The sequence below is a fragment of the Anarhichas minor genome, unplaced genomic scaffold (genome assembly GCF_050575085.1).
Source record: "Anarhichas minor isolate MPS153535 unplaced genomic scaffold, ASM5057508v1 ptg000021l, whole genome shotgun sequence".
Taxonomy (NCBI): domain Eukaryota; kingdom Metazoa; phylum Chordata; class Actinopteri; order Perciformes; family Anarhichadidae; genus Anarhichas; species Anarhichas minor.
The window spans coordinates 8,826,022-8,849,861 of record NW_027466467.1 but is presented as its reverse complement, the minus strand read 5'-3'; the positions used below and the strand labels follow the sequence as shown (position 1 = coordinate 8,849,861).

Here is a 23,840-nt window from a genome sequence, read left to right as displayed (position 1 = left end):
ATTCTCTATATTTCTCTATTTATAGACCCTCGCTCTTTGGTGGAATGTACCACTTGGACTTCGCATAAGAAAAGGGGGGACAGACAACGCTAGGTTTGACATATGCCGAGATTATAGCGTCTCCCTTTATTCAAACCTCCCCACTGTTCTGGCAGAGATTGAACCGGTCCTGTCCGTTTAAACCGAGAAGACACCCATACCGACTCCTCAATGCAAAAAAATAAAAGGGTGCCAAGAAGCTGGGACGAGGGAACGTGGGTGTAAATAGACAGTGAACGCTCTTGGTCTCTCTCTCTCACTCTCTCTCTCTCTCTCTCACTCTCCCTCCCCTTTCTCCTTCTCTCTGTCTCTCTTTTATGAAATCAATGAACGAGTTATTGGGTAGGACATAAATATAAGGAATCAAAGCCTCCACCGGGACCAACGGCATTGCGCGCTTTTGATATGCGTCTTCGCCAAATGCTACATGTGTTTTCACATCAGTGTAAATATTGGCTTTGATAGGACGAGAGTGGAATCGGCTCTGGCACGGCTCGGTCTCGGAACCAAATTTTGACCAAGACTTCCAACAGCTTTTTTTTTTCAACGTAAAACGATTCTCCACCATCACCATCTGCTGCTGTTTGTACCCCTCCCAACTCACTGGCCGGTCCGAAGATGGCAACTTTAACCAACGGGCAGGTGGACGGCACGATGCACGGTGTCGGTGTGGTCTCCGCCAGCACGAACGGGCTCGTGAACGGATTAAGCCACAGCCACAGCCCGGTGGGCTGTCCGGCCACCATCCCCATGAAAGACCACGATGCCATCAAACTCTTCATCGGTCAGATCCCCCGCAACCTGGACGAGAAAGACCTCCGGCCCCTCTTCGAGGAGTTCGGCAAGATCTACGAGCTCACTGTGCTGAAGGACCGTTTCACGGGCATGCACAAAGGTGGGTTAAACCCTTATTCCTTCTGACAACTATGGTTCCACTTGTTTGTAAAAATCTGTCGCACATTGGGGAGAGTAAAGATCCTAAATCCTGCAGGATTTGTTGGGTAGAACAAATTGTGCAATTTTCTGTACGACTGAAGAATGACTTTATACATTTTGTTGTCGGGATTTGTGGCATTTATTCCTTTTCATTGGTTCTCCAATTCAGTACGTCATTTTTTTTGTCTTATTGGGCAAACATATCCAAGCATGAGAGTGTCACGAATCGGGAGTCACGACGGCATGAATTGATGTAGGGTGATATTAGGAGGAGCAATGTTCCTATGTGGGCAGTGTGCACGGGTGTATTCACACATCTAGTCCGGCGGTTGTAAACGTGCTTCCATTCACTACAGTGCTAAATCCAGGCTATTAACCTCACGTTTTCACGTTGCAATAGCGGGGAGGCTGTGTTTGATTGCCCGCAGCAGCGTACACTCTGTTGCCCGTAACTCTCTCGCTGTGTGCGTGTGTGTGGGGTGTGAGCGTGTGTGTGTGTGTGTGTGTGTGTTGAGGGGTTAGTAGTGAGTGGGGCGGTCGCGCGTGCACGTGTGTACGCACATGTGAAACACAAGAGGAGTAGGCCTATGACTATTGTATTTTTGTATACCCTTTTTTTGGGGGGGGGGGATTTATTGTGAAATCTAAACCACGAAGTATGAATGTAAATTGCACAGACATACATTTTAATTGATTTTTATATGTTCTGAGCCAGCACTGCTCATTACTTAGGTCTATTTTTACAACTGTTTCTAGTTTCGCACTGGGAGGATTCATTTGTCAGGGTTATACATTATCATAAACTTTTGGTATAACAATCCTACTTGGCCCTGTGGTGTTATATTAATGGCCAGCCATGTATTTCTGGTGCAACATGGTGCTTTTTTATTTTTTATTTTCCTCTCTCAAGGGAAGGGTCATTCTCTGCAAATCACCATCTAACGAGAGGTCACTAATTGATCTGATTCCTGCAGGACATCTCCCAGGGGAGCAAAGTAAATTAAAAATGACCTATCACTTTTTGGGAGTCCCACTTGCTCCCCCCTTAAAGCCCCCTTAAAGCCCCCTCTGCCCCATGTAAACGATATATGACATGCACCATGTGTCAGGAAATGATTATGATATACAAACAATTCCAGAGGGCAGACTGTCTGCAGGTATGGGGGGAACCAAAGAGGTGGAGAAGAGCAGAGAGGGGGGGGGGGGGGGGGGGGGGTATCTTTTATTAATAGCCCAGCTGTAGTAGTGACTCCCTGTTGGACAGTTAATCACCAGTGGCTCCAGAACTAAAGGCACGGCTCGCCAGCTGATTCTAAGAACTGTCTCCTCACCACGATATACGGCCATGCTTCCAGGGCTGGGCCCCCGCTTTCATTAGCGAGCCCCCGCTGCGCTCATATTTTAACTAGCTGGAGGCACTAGCTACTCCCTGGCTCACCAGCTCACTGGCTCACTGTAACCTGCTTGAAGGCCGCATTCCCTTCAACACCCCACCCGAGGTACAAGATTCCAAAATTAGCAGTAAAAGACAGCACGTCCCACAAATAACAGGCAAAGTGACTGACTGTGTGCACTGCCGTCATACTGGTTTTATTGAAGACTTCACAGCATAACATGAATCAGGTATAGTATGATATCACAGCTAGATTTTGAGACAAGAGTAAACACACTTATAAGCAAATGTACAAATACTCTGAAGATAAATAACGCATGCAGTATCTGTTTTTCTGTGCCTTGTAAAAAATATATTTAAACTGCTATAAGCAGCTGAATGACCTTTAATTTAAGAGTGCCATTTTGGCGGTTAAAATGTCTTTGTCCATTTTCCACAAATGTATAAATGGACATGTGTACATACATGTTACACTACTTCTCCCTCTCTTCCCAGCTCCTTCATGCAGTATGCATTTTTCAGAGTCCTGCTATAGAGTAGAAAGAGTCAAATCGAGGGCATGATGACCCTTTAAGGTGTGAAATGCTCCAGTAGAGTGAAGTCTATAGAACGGCCCACGAGAAAACTCCTCTTCTCTTCCATCTTTTCTGCTCTTCATTAACTCTGCCTGATACCCATCATTCCTTGCTTTCCCTCTTTGCCCTTTGTCTTCCCTTTTTGTGCTTACACGGACATGTTGCCTGTTCAGTGACAGGACATGCTGGATAATGGCTATGGTAATACAAAGATTGTAGATGATCAATCGCCATTTCTTTTACAATTTTGTTCTACCCGTTTTTTTCTCTCCCAATGGTACATACTTTGTACAGTAACTGTCACCGCTAACAATGTAATGCCTCATCTGGGGATGTGTTGCATTCATTTAACTTTACCCAAAGTGACATGGCACTTTTACAAAGAAATAAGCATGGTCTTCAGCCAGATAATACAGAGCTTTTTCTGCTACGGCAGGTAATAAAAGCCCCTTCTGTTCTCCTGTACATCAACAAGCCTAAAGAAACAGCCTTTGCTATGGTAAAGCTACCTCCGAAGAAAGAGACCCCTATTATAGCCATTGTCAGCCGTGCCTGTGATACTATTGCCATAACCCCATAATGACTCCATGTATCACTAGTAATCTAGTCTTTAGGATTCTGTCCCCTTGGAATGGAGGGGTGGAGGGAGCGAGGAGGAGGGGAGCATGGGACGGGGGTCTGCAGAGGCTGGGAGCGGGCGCAGGGACACCAGCGCAGGCCTACATTCTCCCAATGATTTTATTTCTCTCCCCTCTGCGACCGAGCCATGCTAATAGAGGCCATTTATAATGGTCACCGGCTGCTGCTGCTACCATGCACAACGGGGCTGAGAGGCAGGGCTAGCACAAAGAGCCAGCCCTTTTTCTCTTTCTCTTCTCTCTGGCATTGCAGCATGTGAGGTGGGGGTCTATTCAGGAAGAGAAGGTGTAGATATGATTGCTAGCACTATTCATCAGCCTGATTTCATGTAATAATCACCAGGGCAATTGAGCCGCGTGGATACGGGAACGACATTAAATAACTGAAGGTTGTTATCTATTGTTTACGGCTGTCACATCTTCAGGCGGTATTGTGTTCCAGGCCAAACCTTTATTGTCTACATCTTCGTTTTCCTAAGCAAATGCAAATGCAACTGTCACCAAATTTGTTTAACTGCTGTTGTTTCATTTAGTGGTAATTTAATGTGAGTAATATATTTGTCCTTGGCCAAATTAAATACATTAGCAACAGCTCTCGCCATAGGCTCAGACAGTTAAAGTGGTTGCAAAGCCAAGGAGTTGCTCAAAGTCAAAGCAGGTGTTGATTAAGATATGGGCCAAATAGTCCATTTTGACCTGGCAAGTGATGTAAATGTCACAGGTCTTTAGTGCAAATCATCTACTTTCAAGAGATACTAGCTCCCTGTAATAAAATAACGTTAGTGATTAATGATAATATCTTCGCTGTTAAACTTTTTTGTAATTTCATCTCAAAACTTGAGAAAATGGTTTAATATATTTGAAATCAAGCAAGTGGAGATACAGTGTGATGATCTTGTTTAAATTTACCCATACTGTTGGTGGCTTATGCTACAGATGGGGGCTATAATCTACGCAGGTCATAAAGGGAGTTATGGTTCTCTGAACGTCTACAGTATTGATATTTCAACCCTTTTAAGTGAATGTGTCAAGGGAGCAGGCTCAGAGCAGATCATTGGGCTCATCGTGTTTCGTGAGGCCAGGAAGTCACGATGCCAAAAACATGAAAGTCTCATGCTGTGTTTTATTGCAGGCAATTAGGTGTTACAGGTTGCCATTAGAGTACCGCGTGCAAAAGAAAAGGAGGATAAAACCAAATTTGGCTTTGAACAAAGAGAGAAAGTGCGGGTGTGTTTTTTCGTCCTGCAGGCCTGCGTTAATGCAGCATGCGTTCCGGCCGAAAAATTTCACTCTCGTTGCATCATCCTCTCTCTGTGGGATCCCTCTCTCTCCTCCCCTCGCATTTGGTTTGGGATTGGTGTGTGTGTGTGTGTGTGTCTGTGTGTGTGTTAATGTGCTCCTCCTTTCCTCCCTGGCCCAGAATCCTCCACTCAGCTCAGAATGCGCACTCAGACCCCACATCGTGCCCCGTTTCTATGAAGACGCATCCCAATCGCTTTTGACTTTTTTGTCATGGAGAAAGGCAACATGTGTCACAGAGGAGGTCGCTTCTTACTAAAGTGCACCCGACCACCAGCGCCACACGGTACTGACACCAACACCCCTGTCCTGGCACAGCCCAGAACTGCCAAGCAACAAGAGGGAAACAAGAGGCGGAGCCAGAGCAGGGAGTACAGTGAGCCTAATTTGTCAGGAGGGCCGTTGTCAAGGCAGCACTGCCTCTGTTGTCCATTATTATTGGAGGGGACTGTCAAATGTGGGCCGGCTGATGGCCGAGCAGGGAGCCAGTTAGTCACAGTGAGAGATGAGAAGGAGGGAGTGCTCATAGAGCTCCTGCGAGGATTAGCATGCTAAGAGCAGGTTTGGAGTCATGAGCCCTGTCAGGAGGAGGAGCCCTCTGGCTACTCTGACCTCAGCGACCCTCTCATTAAAACCACTGACCTTTACATAGAGAAAGAGAGCGATAATGTAAAGGGATGGCTGTACCCACATGTTCATCTCATTTCCCCTCCGAAGGCATACATTCAGCACAAAGTTAAACATATCTACCAGAAACAACGTTGAGGGTTTAAAGTGTCATTTATAGAGACTTAACTTGTTTCACAGAAAACCTTTCGGTTGATGCACATGCACGTCTACAAGAGTCATGCAGTAAAATTGTCTAGCCAGCGGAAATCAGGGTGCTAGTGTGTAGGTAATGGTCCCACATGGCAAAGTCATGGCTCACTGTGGACAGCGGTGCTGACCTGGGGAGAGGCACAACACTGAAGATGTGTAGCCATCGCTGCAGATCAGAGAGGCTACTGATCTCAACAATTTTTTCAGACAGACAGACATTTTTACTAGCTATTTCCAAGTACGTTTTCTGGTGTAACAATCACTCCAGGGGTGTGGTGTTTTATTTCCATCATTTTGGAAATGATCCATATTATTTCCAACCATGTCTCTGAAAATGTACATGCACAGTGGAAAAGCTTTCTTGTGTTTTGACACAATTAATCTCGTCGGCCGAGGTTAAAATAGTCTACCTTAAAACTTTTGTTTTCCATAAAGAGAGGCTAAACAACTTGCACCTTCCTTCTTCTTGCTCTTGCTTTCCTGTTGCCAAGTTCAATGCCCCAGTGTACCATTCTTCCAAAGGATGAAAAACAAAAAATCCTTTTTTGACAAACGCTCCTTAGAGAGGTAAATATTTTCTGTTTTCAAGGCTCTTGCATCATCTAAGTGTTATTGTGCTTGGTGCTCAATTTTTTAAAAAAAAGTTGACGCTTTAGGCCTTTTCAATCTTTTAGGTACGCTTAATACCACTTCCAAGCCCCCCTGCAAATACCGGTGGCCGGTTCAGGAAATGGGGAATGCAATACTATTGAAATATTGGAGAGTCTTACATGTTGTTTTTGAGATTTGCTTTTGTTCTGCTGATGATATCATTGCTAATAAAAGAGTGTCCTGTGGGGAAGTGCCCTGCACTTTTTTCATTTAGCTTCATATCATTTTTTTTTACAAGTTTTAAAAATGCATTGTAGTTCAGATTTAGCTTTGAGAATGATATGAATACAATATAATGATAAATATAAACATGTATAGGTTCCCATAAAATGACCTGCGTTGGTCTCCACGTGTGATTTCTGTCTCTTTTTCAACTATGTATACTTTACATTTTGTTCCATTTCTGGCTTTCTTATCTGTGCCATGCCATTACGCGGGCACCATGCTCTGTATGTTGTTGTTCAGTGTAAAAGACTTAAACACCATTTCCTTTGTTTACCAGTCAAAAGGTTAAGAATCTCTTTTGTGTGTGCACTTGGAAACTGGTGTTTTTTGCCTTTTGGATTAGAGCTGCATGCTCCTTTTATCAAGCTTTGCACAGTCAGGAGGCATTATGATAGGACATATTATAATATCCGTGCCAACTACAAACAACTGTTTGTGTACAGTACATATGTGTTATACAGGGGTGTATACATTTTCTTTGTATATTTGTTGTGTGCTCATCCCTTTATGTGCATATGGATTTATATGTATGTGTTTGTGTGTGTGTGTGTGTGTGTGTGTGTGTGTGTGTGTGTGTGTGTGTGTGTGTGTGTGTGTGTGTGCGTGCGATTAAACTGCAGAGTATATTACTGCATGTGCCAAATATCAGCCCTATAAGCAGTACTTCATATTAACTTTTAATGTTTAATTCTAATATTCATATTTAAGGCCCAAACCCAACTCAAACCCTCAGTGCGCTCATGAAAATGGGTCCAGCTGCAGCTCTCCCTTCTGCAGAGGCTGTCCACGAGGAAATAGCAGCATGACCAAGCAGCATTATGAAGAATAGAACCAAAGTTTATCACAGCTAACTGTGGCAGTGGCCCATTAATGCATATCCAGCAAGCATTCATTTTTTTTACATATTGTGCTCCACATACCTTTTATCTAATATCTTATATAATCAAATGTCGTTGTTTTTCTCTTCATACTATTTATAACATTGTTTTCAAGGTCAAGTTGTGTTTTAATATTACAGAAAAAACAAATCAATATTACCTTCCACATATATATAATGTAATAAGCCCTCGCAATTTCTCCAACCAGTGATACATGTACTTTCAATTACCATTTTAGCTCATACACAACTGGCTCATATACACTAAACAAATCATTCAGATGTATGGTTCGTAGAAAGTTGGATTGATGTTCTCAACCAAATGCTATAAATAACTAGAAGTGGTGTATCAGGGAATACACAAGCTATGTCTTATTTGTCCCACATAGAAAGCACGTCAAAGATCATTGAGCATGTCTGACTTGTCATACATATTTAGCTTTCTCCGTATGGGTGTACACAATCTCCTGTGCTGTGCGACGACTGGCAGGTTTGAGTGTCGCTGATTCAATTCACTTTCTTCCAATCTCCCTTCATGCCTCATTCATGTCCCCCAATTAAAAATGCACCACGTTGACTTGTAAAAAGAAGGTGGGAATGGAGGTTAGGGCTTTTCAAAGATCTCTCTCAATTATTCAAGACCAAGTTTGATTCTGAAAATGGAGGAGGATTAATAAGTCATGCAGAAGTTTTCGAAGGTTTGGGTTGCAAATGTAATGCAGAATGTTCCGATGAAGCTAGCAGAAGTATCGACCAAAAACAAATCTTTGTTGTCGATTAGGCTTGACAAGTTTTGACTCCCAGATTCAGCATCTTACATTTAAACTATATCTCAAATGCACAAGAGAAATCTGAAGTTAGCAACTCAGGTCAGAGAAGCTTTGCTCCATTTCATATTTTTGAATTATTTTTAGTTTTGCAGAGTTTTGAATGACAAAAGGCAACTGAACAGCTTTCAAATATTTTAGATGTTTCTAGATAATTGTTATTCAATCATAATTCCCCAAAAACGGTGCAAATCAGTGCCTTTTGCTATCAGATATTACCATTCAAATCATATTGGCATCACATTGATGGAAAGTATATCGAGGCTTTACCCTATCCTGCCGGTTGGAGAGCAGATAGACCAAAACATATCGCTGCAGAGGGAGATGGTGCAAGAGTGCGTAAAACGACAAGGAGCTCAAGACAGAGAGAGAGCGAGGGAGAGAGGGCAGGAGAATTAGAGAGATGTTGAAACGGGGATGATGTAAGAGAATGCGTGAAAAGAGGCGAGGGAGATCCATGGAAGAGAGTTCTAGTGGGGGGGTTGCACACAAAGACAGACAAAGAGTATCAAGAGGCAGAGCAGTACACAAGAATGAGAGTAGAGATTGTAAAGAGATGTGCAGACTAAAAATGGAGTCACAGAGAGATTGTTAAATGACAGGCACAGAGTGAGCAAAGGGAATGAAAGGAAGAGGGAAGGGGCTGAGAAGAAAAGACAGACAGAGAGAGAGAAGTAAAAAGAGTGAGGGAGTCCCAGAGACAGATGTCGCCCTCGCTGGCCTCGGCAGATTGATAGCTTCTGGCCCAGTTCCATGCCAGGCTTTGACCCCTCTGTCCTCTGCTGTAATTTATAGGCTGCGTTTTGCCAGATTTAAGCACTACTCTGTGGCCATCATGGCTCAAGAAGGGAGAATGACCTTCCTGGGATGGGAGCAGAATTAGACTCCTGCAGCTCCAGCCACCTCGGGGGTAAATAAGCAAGTGCCGTCCATATTAAATGGATCTCTGACAACATGTTAATTGGACAGGTTTTACTGTATATTTGTAAGTCTATCTTTTTTTGCCTGTGAATGTTAGCTCCTGCACTTTCTTCATGTATTTCAACATGTCAATGTGGCTGTGCAGTATAATATAGCATTTAAGTTTTAGTGTGTTTAGCATCGGCAAAGAATTGATGAGTGTGCATTTGTAAAGTAGCTCCTTGCTGCATATCAGTTCAGTCACACTGCCATCAACATATAGCAGCAAAGAGGTTCTTTGCATTTTGGGTGACCCAAAGTCTGGACAAACCGTTGCTGTTCTCAAGTAATGTCCAGTACTCTAAGTAACAAAAATAAAATAAGACCCTTTTTTATTGTCTTTTCACTTTTTATAAAACTGTATTTTTACTTAAAATATTGTTGAATTTGTTATAAAAATGTCAGGAAAACACATACATCTGAGTAAATGCAAACATGAACCGAGCATTCATATTGGACCCCATCTATCACATTAAAAAGCTGATTGAGAAAATATGTCCTTCCTTAAAGACCTATGTTAAGTCTTTAAAGGACGCTCTTGCAAATAAGTGAGGAAACATGACCTGGATTTAAGCAGGTTCATGCAGTTTGTGAGGATCATTGTGCAGAGGCGGTTGTCTACCTCAAAAGCAGGTGAAAAAGCAGGGTTTGTTAACACATGATGGCTAGGAGACAAATGTACATATTCTACAGAAATCAATACGGTTTTCTCTGAATTAGTTTTTTAAAAATCAACAGAGGAGCAACAGCCAATAGCAAACTAACAGTGTTTGATTTTAGTAGTATTATATTTACGTCAAACAAAGAGCAGAAAGCAATTCATGGCTATAGCCTGAACATCACCTATCTAATGATGTACCTATCATTTATTTATATTGCAGTGTGTTGTATTTTCTTTTCAGAAGAAATCTTTCCTTTTATGCATTTAATTGTTATTAAAATACTAAACATTAGTTTGAACAAACAATTATAACAATAAATGTTACTATCGTGTTATGGCAGCCACATTAACTTGGTATGGAATTCCTTTCAATAAATATGAAGTAAGTATTTTTATTTAAACTATTTTCTCTTTATTCTTTGAGTCTGCTGATCAAAGATACCTTGAACCACTGTCTGCACCTTCTCATGTCTTTTAATGATTGCTTGAATGATTAGCTGCTGCCTTCCTGTCAGGTAGAAATGTAATGAAAAATGGCAGCACACGTTTGCACAGGGGTTTCTTGTAAAGTAAATATGGCCCTGTGTGTATCCGGAGCGTGCCTTCTAGTAAACTAACTTGGCTGGCTAGCCGGTGGGCTCAGCTGGGTTTGTGCTTGGCCATTCAGAGTGGCAATGCACAAATCAGCCCAGGGAATGATCTGGACAGAAAGCCTTCAGCAAATTATTACAGATTTGCAATTTAATGGCTTCTGAGGTCTCTACCAGTCCCACACAGGTTCCCAACGAGACAGAGCCCATTAGTTTGGTCCTTTAATCACAGAACAGGAGATTGGGAATCCTGGCCAAACCTATAGATACCCCGCCTCTCTTGGTGTGGAATGATTTCATGGGTTTATAGATAGAGACAGAGAAGTCTGTGCATGTGCGCAGGCGTGTGTATGAGTTTGTGAGCATTGGCTAGTTGATAAGCTTTGCTTTCCCCCCGGAGCAACAGCGGTGTGTGTGTGTGTGTGTGTGGGGGGTGTGTGTGTGTGTGTGTGTGTGTGTGTGTGTGTGTGTGTGTGTGTGTGTGTGTGAGAGAGAGTATGAGTAAGAGAGAGAGTGAGAGAGAGAAAACAATGCGTTCCTCTATGGATCGTTTTTCAATACCATGAGGACACACTGGGCAGTAGCAATTAATTTGGCATAGGCTGTACCCAAAGCTAACAAAAGCCCACTTCATAAATAAAAATGGAGAATTAGTTTCCAATGTCATGTTCCAAAGATATTTTCATCAAAAGTGGTTTCAATTTAAGTAAAACACGTTTTACTCTGCAACACTAAAGTTATTATTTGTATCAAACTAATTAAATTCAATCATCAAGAGAGAAACATGACAAAGTAAATAATTAACCAAACATTTTCTGTTCAGCATAGTGTAGCAAAGTTTCTGATTATTTAAAAGCTCTACTTTAATAATATCACTTTGTGTTCAGGTGACTCTCCCTAACGCACTTCAGTAGACTGACCTATTCCAGACTATGAGCTGTAAAACAGTGCCTCACTTAAGCCTGTAAATAAAAAAAACATTAGCTCGTGATGTATTACTTATTCTGTAAATTAATCAGCAGTTCTCATGTTATGGTCAATTATGGATTTACAGTTCAAGACATTTTCTATTTATGCAGGCAGAAAGAATGTATTTTAGATAATGACATAACTTTTGTGATACTATTTGCAACAGACAAATTACCAGCTTTTTACAAGGTGTTTAAGCAAGTCTTTTCCCATCAGTTGCCCTGATTAATGTGCCATCGATGCAAAATGTAAAAACTATCACTCAATCTGCCTTTCAATGTCCCAATTTGTCCAAGAGGAAGCCAAGCTTTCTAAATGAGCTGGATAAAAGTGACTGCCAAAGGGGATGAATATATGTAATTATCTGTGGCTGGAGCACCAACAAAGGGACTTTGAAAATCAACGTTGTGTGCCAAAGGCTTCATTAGCCCGACGACAACAAAATGTCTCCTCAACTTGCAGGCTTAAAGATGCAGGGTACCTGCAAAGCCATTAAGAGCGTGCAGTCGCGCAGCCTCCTGTAGCACAACCGCTATCTGTTTGGGATTAGTAGCTACTTAATGCGCTAATGTTGATATGCTAATGTGTTAATGTTTGAATTATTAGGTGATTTAAGAAATGGCTGACTGCTGTTTTGTTGGTCTTACGCACTGACACGTTTAGAAAGGACGGATAACTGTGTTTACTTTGCATATGGAAATCCCTGGATGTCTTTCACGTGTCCTTCCTGTAGCGACTAGTGGTCCATGTTAGCTTTGCAAACATCTTAATTGTGTTAAATGGAGGAAAAAGGGGGGAAGATTAAAAGCCATTAATGTGTGTTGTGTAAGGGTGTGCTATTCCCGGGACGGTGCTTTTGTTCACTTTGGCAAAGCAGACGAGAGAGTTTCACCTTGAAACTCAATGCACACCAGAAACATTGTCATTGTGTCTATCTAAAACGCTGCTGTCTCTCGCTCTCACTGTTTTATACACTGTTTCCTTCCATTCGTCAATTCTTTGCATTTCTTTTTGTGATCGCCTCTCTCCATCCTCCTTACTCTCTTTGTACGTCTCTCACAATTTTCTCTCATTCTATCTCTCTCTTGCTTTTCCCTTTGTAGCACTGTTTCTCCTCATCACTCTCTCTCTCACTCTGTCTGTCTAAGCGTCAGATAAGCTCACTGGGGGAGACTTCAGAGGACTCTCCATCTGTGTATAAATAGCTCTGGATGAATTATTGAGGGACCTGGGGTTGCTAATAATCCCGCAGGACCCATCTGACAATGACACAGAAGATGGAGGGAAAACAATTACGCAGGCTTTCTCCTTCAGAAGAGTGGGAATGGGAGTGGGGGGGACTCGACGGCCTCTGGGACCCTCCTTGCGGGGCCCAACATCTTGGCTAATAAACCCAATTAAGTCTCCGGAATCAATCGGAGCCCCGGGGGCGTCCTCTCTCTTCCTTCCCCGGACGGCGTGCAACAACAGGAAGTGTAATGATTCATGTTCCCCTTCTGCGTTGGATCGTCCTCTCATCTCCATCTTGCAGGTTGGCAAGGCGGACAGGACAGGACAGGATGTCCGCCGAGGCAGGATAATAGGACAGGGAGTGGAAAGAAGAGGAGAGGCGAGTCGAGAGGAGAGGAGAGGTGCACAGAGGAATATTAATAGGAGTGTTTATCCTGTAAGTGTTTTACCGGGGGGATAAGACATGGGGCCGCTCCCATGACAGAGTTGAAGAACTTTGTCTTCTTAGTGAGACATGATTCATCTGTAGGCGGATTTTTGATTAATCGGCTTTTCCAGGTGCTCGTCTGTCTGTTGACACAATACACTCTGTCTGTCTGTCTTTCTGTCTCTCTGTCTCTCTCTCTGTCCGTCTGTCCGTCTGTCTGTCTATAGAGAATCTGCAAAAGAAAATGCAAATCAATTTGCGTTTCCATCCACTTCTAGGAGTTGGTTCATCGAGATAAACAAAAACAAATTCTTGAAAAATCGACACACGACAATATGGTTAAGCTTAAGGAAGGTTATGGTTATGGCATACAGAATAAGTCATGGTTAAGGTTAGACAACCAGCCAAAACACTTGCAGGTTTGTGACAAAAGCTGAACTCCAGTCTTGTGCATGAAAGCCAGGCGTCCTATGAGTGCACTACTTCCTGTGTTGGTACATTGGCACTGGACATTTATCATGAGGCGCAGAATCATCCAATCTGAGCATCCTGGTAATTCTGTCTCCTAAAGCCCGGAGGTACATGAGAGCAACCCAAATCACAGGAGAGATGAATTAAGGCATTCAGCCATGAAGTGCTGTGTTGTCTGGTTTTCAGAAGAGAGTTTTAGTGTCCAATGATGGTCTAAACACTGTTTGAGAGGTTTTTCCACTCTGCCAAGTATAAAGTTTTTATTGGTGATGAAAACGCTCAAAGAAAGTCCCTCTGTTATCAGTCATACATTGTTATATTAGTCAGCGTAAATACATTTGAATACAGTGCCCGACCTGGTACGTAACAGTGCAGACTTTTGGGCTATCTTATGAAGTCACTGCACTTTGAATAATTTATAATTGAAAAGCTAAATTTGGGTCTTCAAAACATTTCCAGACAAAATGGCTGAGGTAGGATGAGAGTGAGATGATTCGTCTGCCCGGATAGTGGGGACAGCTCGAGACGTCCGGTGTGAGTGTGTGTGTGTGTGTGTTTTGCCATCAGGGGAGCTTTTAACAAGTGTGTGTTCAAGCATTTGTGTTACATGTGATTCACTCAGTGCGAGTGTTGTTTAAGACGATTTTTTTACTTCGTGGCACAAGAGCTCAAGCGTCTCATGTAAGCCCAGTTTGAGTGTGGATATAAATGTGTGTGTGTTTTCTGTTCCGACTCTCAAGTGGCGTGGGGGGTGAGGGAATGTTCTTGTGGTGTGGGGGGACGACACTGTCCTAATGATGCATTTTCTACGCCATTGATTCAGTGGCTCTGCTCTCCAGTAAATCCTTCACATGCAACACATTAAACGCCGGCCCTTTTTCCTCCTTCGCCAATCGATTAGCACAGCTTAGAGACGGACACTCTGGAAGCAGGGCAAGAGATGGGACTTGTTATCTTCAGGGATTCACAAACACAAACACAAACACACACGCACACACACACACACACACACACGGATAACAATTGAAGGTGCTAATTCTTTCTCACCCGTTTTTATGTCATAGAAATTGTAAGTCTATCTATGGTTGTAATGTGAAAGTGCATCAAAGTGTGTGACAACATTTTTAGTTTGCATGCATTTGCTATTAATACCTGTAATCTCTGGATCACTGCATACATTTTAATATGGAGGATGCCCGCATCCGAGTCTCTGGGTCTTGTTTTGTTTTTCCTTCTTTATATCCTCCTCAATGTACCACCGTGTGCAGATACAGGAGTGTGGCATGTAATTATTGAGTTTTCATCTCACGGATTTTCTAAGCTTTTATTGCCGTGATTTTTTTTCTACACTAGTTGCCCGCATATTTTTGTAATTTGTTCAGTGTGCTGCTGAAAAGTAACACTCCAACCATCGGAGCACATTCATTTGGCATGATGAAATAACAGTTTTGCAGGAAATGCCCAGTTATTAAAATGTATTTGACACCTCAGGGTCAATCAGAACTCAGTATCTGCCAAGGATACAGTATAACTTTTATTTGATGATCTTCATACCCTCAACCCAGAGAGCAATTAAGTTACAACTGGAGCCGATATTGTTCTAAATTATTAAGTCCTGCACTTTTAAGAATTGGGGGGAAATGGTGCAGATGTACAATAGTGCTATCCCTTTGAGTTGCAATGCTTCATAATGGTTATTAACTTTTCCTTTTGTTTTGTTCTCCAATTCTCTCAGTGGCGTGCTTGGTTTCTATATTACGGATTCTTCTTGTTCACCCGAAGAGAGGACTTGGGGATCTGCATAAAGTCGCCTATAGGAGAGCTGAGACTGCTATTACATCCCATTATAAATGAATTCACCTCCTCTTTCATAATACTGCCCCTTAGTTCTGCCTCACTCTGCTGAAGTGATATCATACTCAAGACCTGCCTTCATTAGTCCATGAAACAGCTCCTGAATTTTTAAGGCCTTTTTTACAGAATGAAAAAGAAATGCTTGATGTGGTCTCTGAACAGTAATTGACGGGGTTTTCTTGTTTTTTTTTCTCTGATCACTCAGAGTACAGTAGCGTTCACCGAGCTTGTATTGTGGGCTTCAAAGTGCTTTTCTATTTAATCAGGGTTTACAGCTGCCAATTAAAGATTTTAAGATGATACGGGGAGAAAGTTGGAGTGTGCCTGCCTGGAGACCTTGGCCGTGTCCCCTGAAATAGCCTCCATGCTCTGCCTCTTTTTTCCATTGTGAGTAATGATCTGAAAGGTCAGCAAAGGTGAAGGGGATATGAGCGACTGCTGCTCACTTTATTGAATTACTACTCCTCGACAAGCCCTCGCACTTTTGAACCAAAAGTGCGAGGGCTTGTCTGGGTTTTTCACTTTGATGCTAGATTCAGTGGGAGATATTTAAGTTAGACCAGTCTGCAGTTTTAACTAATCCAAAACATTTCAATACATACAAGTATAGCTCGATCAGGATCTTTTCCTTATCGAGCACGTCTAGCCATTAAGATGGTTAGACGTGTTCAACATATAAAAAATAATCTGTAGGAGTTATTTGCAACAGCTGTATACACTTTATTTCCAGAAGTGGAATTTATTGTATTGCAACTATCAACCTTTCTCATTTAATTTGATAGTTTTTGAAGCAGATAAGCTTAATGGTAACAATCACGTGGCTCATATTGAGTGTCCCAGTTACAGCAGTGCAAGGGCAACTGTATCATTCTTGAATCTCTTAACACGATACTTATTAGTATTCCTCTTTTGCACTCAGCGGTACTCGTTTTCACCATATGACTAAAAGACCAAGGCTTTATATGCTATTTCTCTGAACACAATGAGTCAAGAATGTTCATCTTTACTCTGACCCATTTCAAGAGTGAATTGAAGAGTGTTATCTAAGCCTTAGCACTCACAAAAATCCAGTCAGAACATTCTTGTCTTAAGGTCGATCTTTTAAAAAGGAAGAAAAAAACATTCTTCTGTTTATTGAGCAAAGACTGTCCTTGGTCAACCCTTTCAGGGGGAGATAAGTGCTAACACAACTGAGGTAGGGGGAGATGTGGAGATTTCTATTGACTGACTGAAATTGGACAGCCTCAAACAAAGTTTCATGCCAAAGTTTTTTGAGGCAGAGTTTCCAGGGCTGTGCAGCGTGGAGTTTCAGCCGTGCCGTGGATAAAGCATTTTAATGCTATTGACTCTTTTTAGGCTCTCACCAAGATTTTCTGAAATATTTAAATGATCACTGGGAGTTTCTCCCCGTCTGTGGCTGGGAATAAAAGGACAGAGTGAGAGGAGGGAACTTTTTATGTCAGCCTTTTACAACCCCGGAATTAATAGGCACGAGATAATTAGAGAATTCTGTGCAATAACATTGTCCCCAAGCTCTCTAGTCTTGGGTGGCGACAGGCAATGCATGCTGGTAAAAAGTAATTCATGTGTCCAGTAACGCTGAAGAGTGCTAATTCAAGAATTCATTAGTAGTTTTACTTTTAATACAATCATGAATAGTTTCAAGGGAGAATTTTAAGATTAGAGTGTCCCTCATCCAGGGCCATAGCTACTACTGAGGTCATAGAAATCATGCTCTCTATTGTCTTTGGGAATTTTGGTTTTTTATTCACCTCAATTCTAATTACACGTAAAATATACACAGTAGGACTAAATATCTTTACATTTGACTGTCTAAAAGGCAAAAAATACATTAAATTAAAAAAGTTAAACCAAAAGTTAAAGATATAAACAATATATTTATTTAACAACGGATCATGGTGACTACATGTTGGTGAAATGGCTTGTTTGTAGTGACAAACTGAATTGTCCCCCAACTCTACAGTTCCCCTCAGTACTAAGCATCAGTATAACGTCTTTGGGCTCATTGTTTTGGTGTTGCAAAAAATTCACTGTTTTGGTTTAACTCCCAGCTCAGACAGACTGTATGTTCTTGGAGAAAAAACATTAAATCACCAAACGGCTAACAGACACAGTATATAATAGTCCATTGTGTAAGATTTAGTGGTATCCAGCGGTGAGGTTGCAGATTGCAACCGACTGAAACTTCTCCAGTGTGCCAAGCATGTAGAAGAACGGTGGTCAACACGAAAACGCCAAAGGCCCTCTCTCGAGCCGGTGTTTGTTTTGTCCATTCTGGGCTTCTGTAGAAACATGGCGGCGCAACGAAGCAGACTCCGATTTGTTTTGGCCACTATGGGGCAGCAAAACAATATACGGTTTCCTAACAGTCAACTTGTTGGGAGACTACAGCTCATCAAATACATGTTTCCCACAGTTAACAAGGTCAAAGCTCCATGTGGTCCAACTGCTGTCATTTAAACGAGGCCTGGTGACAGTTGATGGATTTCACTACTGAAGCTTGTGTCTTTTCTTCTTTCCCTCACCAGTAAGTATTCACAGTCTCCGCCATTCCCTTGCTGCTCTCTTTCATCTTCTCCCCTTTTCTTCTCCATATTCCTCTCTCACTGTCTCTCACTCTTTTCCTGTCTCTCTCCCTCTCGGTGGGTGTGTGTCCCTTTAGGGTGTCTGCAGCGGTTGAGATAAGAAGCGAGTGTAGGACACAGGGGGATGGTGTTCACAGAAGCTAGGTGATCTTATCTACTCTCTCCGCCTCTCCCTCTCTCACCGAGCGGCCCTCGCTGTTCTGCTTCTCCTTCTCCTCTCCTCCTCTCCTGCCCTTCTTTCTCTCTCCTCTCCTCTTGTCTCTCACACACACACACATTCTCTCAGATCCCCTCTGCGCTGCTGTTGATTTGAATTTGAAGTGATGGGAAACCAAATTGGCAGCATTGACAGCAGAAACAAACAGCTTATCTCTCTCTCCTGGGCCAATATGGGTCTTAGTCAGATACTAGAGCCGCTGCCAGCATCTGACTTGTGACAATGATGATAAATTGAACGTTTGTTGACTGTCACTTTTCATGTGTGTGAGTGTGTGACTGTATTATCATTTACGTGTGCATGTGTGCTTCCCCCTACATACTGTGTGTATACACTCAGTGGTGAATACAGCATTAAAGCACAATGTTGAGGTAGTTGCACTTTACTTTTTACTTTCGGTTTCAGTTGTATGCTACTCTATACTTCTACTTCACTACATATCAGAGGAAAATATTTGTGTTTTAGTCCACAATATATATTTTCAAGCTATAGTCACTAATTTAAAGATTACAATTTTTTCTACAGCACATAGGATGATACTATTGAGTATGACGGTTCCTATTGATAAATAAAATGAATCCAAACCAGGGGTACTTGTACCCAAGAGGGTACTTCTGCAGCTGCCATGGAAAGATTGCAAATTTAAAATAAGAATAATGATTGGTAAGAGGCTGATCTATATATATTTATTGTCATAATAACCATTAAATTTGCATCTGGACTCGTCTTTTAACAACTTATCTACTGACACGTTCGGTGTCAACATTTTGCAACTTGGCAAATATGTGAATTAGCTAATTTTCTTTGTTAGGTTCATAGAAAACGGAATCAAGTGGCCATTTCATTTCTTGTAATGGCTTTATTTGTAATTCTTGTATATAAATGTAATTTCTAAGCAGGGGTGAATGGATGCTTGACCTCGTCTGACAAGGAGTAGATTTACATTGTGGCGTGGTATTGCTCAATCTGAATAATTCTTCCTGTACTGAATATACTGGATGCTGAGGGTGCCCGTTCTCCAAACATGCAAATGAGTGTCAGGCGTGTGAATCAGAGGTTCGCGTGTGTTTCCTTCGGGACAGCGCCGGCATGTAGCGTTAATACGACAGGCCCGGAGAGGATGAGGAGGTAGCCAAGCTGTCAGCGGCCAGCTCCCACTTCGCCTAATGAGAGAGAGGCCCGTTAATTAAAAACACCAACAGGCGGAGCTCCCCAGTGTCCCGCCATCAGGACGACCCGGGGTTAAAGACACGGAGCCGAGAGGATGGGAGGCATGCTGCTTCTACATACAGCAGTACATAGTGCTGCCCTTAACAATAAATAGCCCCCATATGCAAAAAGAACAAAGCAAATCATAACTGGGAAGAGATAAGGGGAAGGGGCTTGCTTTAAACTGCACTGTGGCTGTGTTTTATGGGGGGAGGGGGCTGTGATAATCGTCTCTAGTGAGACCTTGATGTTCCCAGAACAAACTCTGGTTATTTTGTCTCTTTGTGCTTGTGTGAGTTGCTTGGAACAGTTTGTCAATGTCTGCTAGGAGACTTATGTGATCCAAAAAATGGAATTCTTTCTGGCAGCTCTAGTGTTCTAGTTGTTCACTAAAGGAACCTTGAAATGTTCTAAATGTCTGCTAATATCGTCACTCTGCAAACCCAGAAACGAATTGTCCTTTGTGTATGTTTTTTTTCCTTCTTTTACTGAATTTTATTGAATTAAATAAAAATTCTCTGAACCAGATTAAAACTACAGAACACCTGCAAATATGTGAAAAACATTTTCCTCAAATTGAATCATGTCACCGCAGCCTATTGTGCAATTTTCTATCTAAGTGTTTTATTAAACTGTCAAACACATGAATCATTAGCCTTGATCTGCAGATTGACAGTTTGTCAGCTCTCTGACAGTGGCGTGCGCCTCGCTGTCAACAGGGGGTGGCGAGGGAACGGCTTACATGTTCCCCACGGCTTCTTCTTCTTCCTTGCCTCCTGCGTCTCCATCTTCCTTCCACCCCCACATGTCAGCCCAGGTGCTAACAAAACCGAGGATTGTGGGTAGTCTCAGAACATATGGAGCAGAGAGATGGAGAAATGAAGGGTGGAGAGAGGAGAGGGGGAAAAGAGGGGGGGGGGGGGGAGAGAGAGAGAGAGAAGCTGTCAGGGAAATGTCTATCCCTGTCACAGCAGCCAGAAGAGTGCGATGGACGAATGGATAACTGCTATTTCAGACTGCCAGGGAGAAAGCTCAGTCAGATTTGATATGTTTTGCAGAATGGCTCTCACGCAACAGAATGCACAAATCGTCGTATCTCCAAAGTCGCAATTTTTGGTCTCACTTTCATGTTTCTTTTTGCATGCATACGGATTGCGTTTGTGTACAGAGGAACGTTCCATTTGTTCAGTCGCTGAAATGCTGTTCACTTTGCACAAGCGCGCAGGCACACACACAAACACGAGCAAATTCCCAGAGCGGCAATGTAGACAGAGTTTCAGAGCTATGGCTGCAGGCTTACTCTCTGTGTGTGTGTGTGTGTGTGTGTGTGTGTGTGTGTGTGTGTGTGTGTGTGTTGTTTTTGGCTATTCGCTTGTGATTGGTGCAGCCCTGTCACCCTCTCCTTCCCTTTCCCCAATACACATATCATAATCATCTCTCTCTTTCTCTTCCTCTCTTGTTGTATTTCAGGCTGTGCCTTCCTCACCTACTGTGCCAGAGAGTCGGCCCTGAAAGCCCAGAATGCATTGCACGAGCAGAAGACCCTGCCAGGGGTAAGTCATACACGAGGAACGCCTTGTCAACCCAGAAGCAAAATCTTACACAAACCCCTTTTGGATTCACTCCGGTGAACACACACAAACCCAGATGCTTATCTTTCACATATAATGCCTTATATTCATTGCAAATCAAAGGGGACTGACTGTCTTTGCCATGCTTGTCATATTCTGTTTATCACTGGCTGTACACCAGACATGAGCACAGCCCTTCTTTCTCTTAAATATCCATCCTCTTCCTGCCACCCCTCCTCCCTTTCACTGCCTCGCTCTCTCTCTTCACTTTGACAGTCACACACACACACACACACACACACAAACCCATAGGGAGAAACCACACACAGCATCACATCATAGGCATACTATTTATAGTCCTTCCTCCTGTTTGTGTAAACGAGTTTGTGCCTCTCTGTGTGTGTGTGTGCGTGTGTGTGTGCGTGTGTGTGTGTGCGTGCGTGCATCCACGTGTGTGGGCTAGTGTGTGAGAGATAGACAGAGATGAAAAGCGTGGTGGAGCTATTTTGTACATTTATGTGCACGCTCTGCAACACGACTGTGCATCATGAATGTACATCACGAGAGCATATCTTCACAACAGATGTTCACATGCTGTGAATGTTGCCACTCGCATGTACAATGCAGCTGGAAGCAACGCATGTCTTGTTTGAATGCTAGGTTGGGGGATGTTTGGCACTGTCATAAAGAAGAGGTATATATTCAATGGTTAGCGTGTGTGTGTCTGAATGTGGGTGTCTTTATGTGTGTATGACGAATTATATGCATTGTGAGCATTATATTTTTGTGGATACATGATTTGATGATTACATATTTGTGTGTTAGCATGTGCATGTGATACATTTCAGTTTGCTTGAGTGTGCACGCACCTGAAAGCAAATGCATCCACACTAACACGTGTGCGTGCACGCGCCCGCCTGCGCATGTGTGAGTACGTGCGTGTTAGGAAGTTTTGATGCGTCTCTGTCAGGCTTGGCTCGGTTTGCTCTGTTCGTTTTTAATGACGCCTCCAGGGAAGCTGACAGTCGCCGTGTTGAGCGCACAGCCTTTGATGTGAGTGATTATGACATCACAGACGTGCAGCCGAGAAGAGCGGAGGAGTGGGGATCGGTGCTCTCGGGTTTTTTTTCTCACTTCCCAGTGGCATATTATTCAGAAAGAAAAGAGGGAGACAGAGACAGAGAGAGACAGAGAGAGAGACAGAGAGACAGAGAGAGAGAGAGAGAGAGAGAGAGAGAGAGGAGAGATTAAATATTTGGCCAAAACCAGAATGCGATTTTGTGTTCACACAAAATGTGTTGCCGATTGATGTTTTTGCCTTTGTTGCTATTGTTTGACACGGACCAGAAGATATGGGCACAAAGACAACCCTTTTTAAGGATTCTGTCTTTACATCTTTAAGGGAAAGAGACTGTATTTGGTTTCACACGCTACATAGTGATGCATCAACAACATTTAATCAGTCACTTGCAATCAACATTGCTTAAGAAGGAAATGCTAATTGGCAATGCCTTTGCCAGTGGAGGACAGTCTTAGGTTTGCATTTGATCAATGGTGAGCGTTAAGTAAACAAAGGTCATGCCATAGGACAGACCTATAGATGCTCAACAAACCCTGAAGCAGAGCATTCAGAGGGGCAGAGACTGTCTTTTGTGGCTGGTGGAGGTAAATTCAGCAAAACAGAATAAATGAGTTCATTAGAAACAGAGCGAGGACTTGGCCCTGGAAAAACAGTGGGACGTTTTATGGCACGTGACTACACCCTCTTTCCTCCGTTTTTCAGGGGTTTTTTCACCTACCTCCTTCTCTCCATCCTTTATCAATCCCCCACTCACAGGCCAACACAACCAAAACCCTGCAAATGAAATCCCCTTTTTCCCCCTTAAAGCCTCTTTCCTCTTCTCTTCGCATCCTGATGCTCTTTTTATCGTCAAAGTTGCTCCCCAACCTTTACATTTAAAAAGTTTTCTGCCATCTTGTTTCTTTTGCTGCCAGGTGAGCCGAGAGAAGAGGGGATTTGGCTTCCTAGAGGAAATGCCCTGTAAGCATGGCTGTGGGCTGTTGGTGTAGCTCAGAGAAAGTACTAAAGGCTGCCTAGTGTGTGTGTGTGTGTGTGTGTGTGTGTGTGAGTGTGTGTGTGAGTGTGTGTGTGTGTGTGTGTGTGTGTGTGTGTGTGTGTGTGTGTGTGTGTGTGTGTGTGTGTGTGTGTGTGTGTCTGCAACTGAGCAGGTGCAGTGTAAGGAGAGACATTGGGTAAACAAGCGACAACCAAAATATTGATGTTAAAGTGACACTGACATTGAACTATTCGTGATAGATGACAAATTGTTTTCACATCCCTCATTCCATTATAGTGCTCCAAACTACAGGTACACAGATTTATGATTTATGCTGATGGAGAGGAAGTTTCTGCGAACGTAATTAAATCAACTCTTCATGACACAGAAACCACTGCAGTGTTTGAGGACATTCAAAACATTTAAGGAGTACATTTTAACTGGCCCAAGGGGGCCAAAATGCCAGCGCCTCTATTTGGAGTGGCTGTTCTTAACATTTTTTGTTGGAAAGAGAAAGTGTTCAGTAAGTTCTGAACTCTGACAGAAAGAGAGAGGGGGGCCATGGCAGTCAGTGTAAATAAGAATGTGTTCTGGAACATAATACAGCATAGTGCATATTTTAGGTACAATAATTACATTGAGAAAAAAGACTATAACCTGGTCCAAAGGTTTTTCTTTGATTGATATTTTGAATAGTGACCTGTAGCACTTCTTTACATCTCCACCATGAACAACTTAC

The 23,840-nt window shown here is 42.7% G+C and overlaps 1 protein-coding gene across 43 annotated transcripts in view; it reads left to right on the top strand.

Moving 5' to 3' along the window:
- The first annotated feature begins 638 nt into the window (after positions 1-638).
- The window catches only part of celf4 (CUGBP, Elav-like family member 4), a 71,909-nt gene continuing 48,707 nt past the window's right edge, over positions 639-23,840 (top strand). For all 43 annotated transcript variants that reach the window (XM_076096212.1, XM_076096195.1, XM_076096194.1 and 40 more), the window contains exons 1-2: positions 639-934; positions 20,944-21,026. In XM_076096212.1, coding sequence (XP_075952327.1) covers positions 658-934; positions 20,944-21,026 — 360 coding nt within the window. In that variant the 5' untranslated portion in view covers positions 639-657. The remainder of the gene's footprint in view (positions 935-20,943; positions 21,027-23,840) is intronic.